Source organism: Lampetra fluviatilis, chromosome 2, assembly GCF_964198595.1.
Source record: "Lampetra fluviatilis chromosome 2, kcLamFluv1.1, whole genome shotgun sequence".
Lineage (NCBI taxonomy): Eukaryota > Metazoa > Chordata > Hyperoartia > Petromyzontiformes > Petromyzontidae > Lampetra > Lampetra fluviatilis.
Genome location: NC_136276.1, coordinates 34,017,281 through 34,023,261, shown reverse-complemented (window position 1 = coordinate 34,023,261; position 5,981 = coordinate 34,017,281). Strand labels below are relative to the sequence as shown.

At 51.5% G+C, this 5,981-nt stretch overlaps 1 protein-coding gene across 1 annotated transcript in view; it reads left to right on the top strand.

The window, feature by feature from the left end:
- LOC144938705 (solute carrier organic anion transporter family member 5A1-like) overlaps positions 1-4,844 on the top strand; it is a 32,702-nt gene extending 27,858 nt beyond the window's left edge. Inside the window, exon 16 of the mRNA XM_078866639.1 lies at positions 4,817-4,844. Coding sequence (XP_078722765.1) covers positions 4,817-4,844 — 28 coding nt within the window. The remainder of the gene's footprint in view (positions 1-4,816) is intronic.
- The last annotated feature ends 1,137 nt before the right edge of the window (positions 4,845-5,981 follow it).

The window sequence follows — 5,981 nt, the reverse complement described above, 5'->3', positions numbered from 1 at the left end:
CGCAGCCGTCGTCCCCGAGTGTGTTTGGCTGTCGCCGTCCGCTAGGCGCGGCAAATAAGCAGAGCACCACCGCCTTGCCGAAGGAGAAAACGACGCGGCCACGAGACCACCACCTTGAGAATTGGAATACCGCGAAATGTGTCCGCGTGGCAATCGAGGGTGGAGTGAGTGGTGGCGAAGGCGGTCAGCGCGTCTGCGCTTGGAACCCTGGATGACGTAAATAAAAGTTCGGTTCCCGCGATCACACAACGACCAACATCGGTAGCGAGCGATGCCTGAACTGCTCCTGCGCTGATGGTGAATCCACTGTGCTGGCGCATGGCAGTTTCTCAGCGGGGTCTCTGCGTGAGTCTGTGGGTCTTCGCGTGAGTCCGAGTCTTTGTGTGAGACTATGGGTCTCTATGGGAATGTGAGTTTATCTGAGTATGTGGGTGTCCGTGTGAGTCTGTGGATCTCTGCCTGAGTCTCTGGGTGTCTGCGTGAGATTATGGATTCCCCATGTTATAAAGCGCAAATGATTTACAATACGCATTACACCGAGAGCGTTTTCACCTCCCTGAAAAAAAAATTCTGACCTAAGACCAGGTGCAAATATTCACACATCCTTATATATATACGAATACATACATCTCTGTATTTGTACAAGTGGGGTAATGCCTCCTCTCCCGAGACACCCGTGCAGTGGATGTCTTCCGCAGCGCACGAATCGTAATCCGCAATTACCTGCGGATGGGGTTGAGGCCACGTGCTTTGCGTGCTCAAGGTCGAGGCATTGTGAATACTGTTCGCTTCACCTGTAAAAGGGCGAGCGCTGTGTGCCACGTGATCCCTTGATTTATAATTTGCTCAATGGGTTGGACACTCACGAGTATATTCTTTGATTATTTCGGTAAAGTCACGTAGATAGAAAATTTTTAACAAAAAATTTAAGTGAATAAAATAAAGTGAAATAAAATAAAAAATAATACAAATAAAATAATCACAGAGTAGTTGTTTTCATTGTGGAGGGTTGGATGGGGGTGGTTTTATTTATGGCATTCAATTAGGACCCCGCAATTGATCCACTTGCGAACGACGCCGGCGCGGTGCGTAGCGCGCTACGCAAAGGCCGAAGGACCCGCCCACCCGAGTTCGATTCCCAGTCACGGCTACCGTCAGCGGTGAGCAAAAAAAACCGAACCGGTCCTGCGCCTGCCTGACCGCCTGCCCCTCTCAGCAACCCAAAGTGACCCGCGAGGCACAGCACGGCACGGCACGGTCACAAGCGAGAGGCGCCTTCTTCTCATCGCTTTGCTCACGTCCGAACTGCGGTGGCAATGCACGTGGCCGGTTACCCGGCGTTGCTGTGGAGGCAGCGGCGAGGGTTTGGTGAATCGGACAGATTGAACGAGGTCGTGAGACTCCCTTCAGTGCGAGCATCGAGGAGGCGCCGTACCCTGGCACGCAGGCAGAATGCGGTAGAGCAACGGCGTGGACTGATGCGATCCGCCAGTTCTGTACGGGATAGAGCGTTGCTCCCTCGCGTGCGTCGGTTATCTCCGGGTGGTCCCGGTTTCCTCCCTCGTTCGTGATACACACTCGTCACTGGTCGGCTGAGAACATTTTTAGGTGTGGAGAACTGCAGAGCAATAGCTCCTGGCAGCCTTCCAGCTTGGCTCTGCGTGGTTCCTACTCGGCGATTGTGGGAGACGCAAATTGCACGAACGACGACTCGTTATAAAACTAATTGTTAGATTGAGGGAGCTTTGGAGAGACCCTCCCTCGTGATTATTTGGTCTTCTCGTCCACGCTGGCCAGACGACGTTTGAAGCGGTGGGGATAACCCCACGCGTTGTCCCAAAACTGCACGCGACCCTCCAATCGACTCGGTGTGGTGCAGTGTCCATTTGTGGCGCAAATTGTTTTCGTCTGCCGCATCGGGGACATTGCGTCGAACCGGTAACCCTCTGCGTTGCAAGTCCCGTGCGCTGGCCATGACACCACGGCAGCATCCGAAGGGCTGTAACGAGAGAGAGTGTCTCTTTACATGAGTCGATCAAAGCTGCTGATGGTGATGCTGAACCCGTGGTCAGCACGCTGCGAAACGAACACGGCGAGCTGAGTTCGATTCCCGCTCGTGGTCACCGACACCCAATGACGACTTTTTTTTGACCGGTCCCTGGGCCCTCCCCCTAGGTCGACTCGGCCTCAAATGAGTACCCGGAACGGTGTGTAAACGTCGCCGCGAGGGGAAACAAAGGCGGACGGGCGTGGTGCTGGCCACCCCACCCCCTCGTGTGCCGTGCCGACCTTTTTATTTTAATAAGTGCTCGCTCGCAGCACTTGCCCCAGAGGTCTGTAAAGGCTATACGGCGGACCTTTGTTTGTTTCTGCCCCCGTGACCAGAGCGTGGCTTTGTTAGTGGGGAACACGCTTACGGGGTGTCCAAGTGTACAAGTGATGGTGGAGCCTACGCGTGAAACTTGAGCCGAGGGGAGAGAGGCGAGTGGAGGTGGAGGAGGATGCTCGCTGCAGCCACGAGGTGGCGTGTCCCGGCTTCCGGCAGTCGGGGAGGGCGTCAAGGATTAAAAGAACTTCGCCCGATACTCGACAATTGAATCTGCCAATTGTCGCGATGGTTTTGCTGTCTTTACCGTCTCTGTTCGGCTCGGTTTCGTGGTTTTCGCTCCCGCCTATCTTTGTGCAGTTACGTTCCATCCGTCACAACAATCATCATCATCAACATAAGTTTAACACGCAGCCTTTCGCGACCACTATTATTCATAATAAACGTTTTAGAGTTAGATCGCGTTATTTATAAATGTGTCGTAACCCTCCACCACCCGACACGGCCAATCAGCAAAAAAGTGTCACGTTGACAAAAGACAAATAGTTCACTACTTGAGCCCACCGGTGTGTTTAAGAGTGAATCCACAACATTTACAGTTTACGACGTTTCGCTGGTAATTACATCCAACATGATCGGGCAATTCGCCATCATCAACACAAGCCGTGTGGCTTATGTTGATGATGGGTGTCGAGTAATTTTAGCTGTACATTTTACATCGGGGGCAGCATCGCTGTGATGATGCCTCCTCCTCCTCCGTCGTTGTCTGTGAGCGAGGAATCGAGTCGCTGCTGTGCTCCAGGATTCGGCTCTGGGTCGTCACCCGAGTCGCGGCACACTGCCTGAGACTTTAAATGTCCATTCACGCGTCGTCATCATCATCGTCGTGGTAAGGAATTCGCGTCCTCATCATCATCATCTGCCGCCGCGATGGATTATGCAGCTGGCTACGTGCGGTGCGAAAGAAGCTGAACACGGCAGAAGATCGAAGCCGCGGGGCATGTCCTGAGTCGTGGTGGGGGGGGGGGGGTCTTTCGCGAGGAGGCGATTGCGACCTCGTGTGACGGTGATGGGAGTCGCAGCATGTGGGGGGGGGGGGGGGGGGAAGCAGTGAGCAACAGAAAGTGGCGGAGCCGAATCCGCCGATGTAACCGTGGACTGCTGTGCCTCCATGCCCGTGCGCTAAGCGGCATTTAATAAACCCGCACTGACCAACGTGTGGTGAAGTATGGTCAAAAACGTAACCAAAATCATACCCCCCCCCCTCTATTCCCCTCCACGGCACAGGGAAGGCCTTCATCCAGCAGTGGATTGATACGGGGCAGTAGTAGCTATGTATGCAATGTGTTTATGTATGTGTGAACTGCTTTTGTAGCAAATCGTGCTAATTGTAGGTGCCGGAGTAGGACCACAAACAAAACATCGGTTGTTCTCGCGAAATGAGTTTTCAATTGAGATGTAACTTGTTTAAAATGAACACGCATTGAAATCGGTCGAATCGATTTAGATGCGTGTGGATTTTAAAAAAAAAAGTTCGTGGCGAAATTCAATACCTGTGTCGTGAGCGGTGGTGCAGCGGTTCGTGAAGTGCAGAGCGCTCTGAAACTTGACGACCCGAGTTCGATTCACCGCCACGGCTACCACCAGTGGCGAGTGATACCCGAGCGGGTACCTGGGCCCCAACTCCTCGCCACGCTCCAAGCCAAACAACGGCAGGGCTCGGGGAGAGGCATGGGCTGAACAAGCGCTGCGTATTAAAGATGCGTGTGTGTGTGTCGAACTTCTTTTGCACCGCACGTAGCAAACCGTGCTAATCGGAGCAAGGTTTCAATGTTGCTCAGCCAATCGCAGCAGGGAGTCTCGTTGTGATCTTGGCAGTTTTTGAATGCGAGTAAACGTTGTTTATTTGTTATTACCTAACAGCTGATAATCGTACGCTCCACTATAGTCTCCGGAATATATAGGAATGCGCTAGATTCGTGTGTGTGGGTGTCACACCGGGCACGGGTTTGGGATGCGTCTTTCTATCCGGAGCGTATTATAATCCGGAAAATACGGTATCGGTTTGAAATCTTCCCACCAATCACGAGCGGCTTGTTATAGGTGGACTTACCTGGGCATATCAGACGTGGCGTTTGAGCGGTGTCGGAGTTGGGCTCTCCGAACCTGTTACTCGACTTCAGCACCCTCCAGGCTGATCTCACACCATACGGTCACGTGAGTCCCGTCTCACGTATAGAGAGAGTCTCGAGGAATGAGATCCACCTATCGATAGGGGACTGCAGGAATGCGATTATGCTGTCGGATCGGACTTTAGGGATGCGGTCAGTCTGTAGGATCGGACTATGGAAGCGAGACGGCACTCACGATAGGAGTTGCATTGCGCTGTCAGAATCTGAATCTTTATTTATACTGGAGGAGGAATCCGATGAGCTATGAAGCTCTTCTTCACTGATCTCTTGCCCATGCCGTCTCGTCTCACGACTACAGTCCTCTCCTGGAGTCGGTCCTCTCTTAGCCGGAGTGAAGGCAGGCACTCGAAAAGGGGATCGAATGTAAGGTGTGGGTTTTTGAACCGCGTAGAGGTGTAATATGTCCGTAATACACGTTTTTGGGTTAGATCGCGTTATTTATAAATGTGTCGTAACCCTCCACCACCCGACACGGCCAATCAGTAAAAAAAAGTGTCACGTTGACAAAAGACAAATAGTTCACTACTTTAGCCCACCGGTGTGTTGAAGAGTGAATCCACAACATTTACAATTTTCGAGTACGACGTTTCGCTGGTAATTGCATCCAGCATCATCGGGCGATTCGCCACAATGGTGAAGCCCTCCACTTGCTCCCGGTCCTAAATAGAGCAGCAGCAGGGTGAAGTCATCATTCATCTCATTTAGGTGCAGTGATTTGAGGCGGAGGAGGGGGGGGGGGTATTGTAATTATATAATAGATTAGTAATCAGTCAATGGTTATGATTAGTAATGAGTTGTAGCAATATGTCGGTAGTGGTGGCGGTAGCCGCATCCAACCGATGCTGCCCGTTACAATCGGCGAGTCCCGGTCACGGGCGAGAGAGCGAGAGCTTCTGCGTGTAGCTTCTCTACTGCAGGATGGGTCGTCAAGCCCGATGGCGCGTCTTCGCCTTCCCGAACGAGTGGATGGATCTTACTGGGGCACGGTGATCTGGAAAATCTCAAACTCAATCTCCGGTAGCAAACGCTGACCGCTGTTGCATTTGATATCGGTAATGCAACCTCCTCCACTTCATTTCGATTTAAAGCTTTCGTGACTGCAGGGATTCATCTACTTGGTTCTTTCGGTAAAGTCACGTAGAAGGGAACGAATAAAATAATAAAAATAAAGCATTATAAAATAATTCTCACGACGTTTCGGCCACAACGCAAGCAGCCGTCCTCAGGTGAAGAACAGGTCTGTCGGAAAGACACATTCAGACACATTCAGACGCTGTCTTTCCGACAGACCTGTTCTTCACCTGAGGACGGCTGCTTGTGTTGCGCCCGAAACGTCGTGATTTATTATTTTATTTCTATTATTTTTTCTAGTATTTTTATTATTTTACCTACGTGACTTTACCGAAAAAACCTAGGAGTACTCCTCCAACGGGTTTTTTGTTATTATTATCATTTACTTCAAA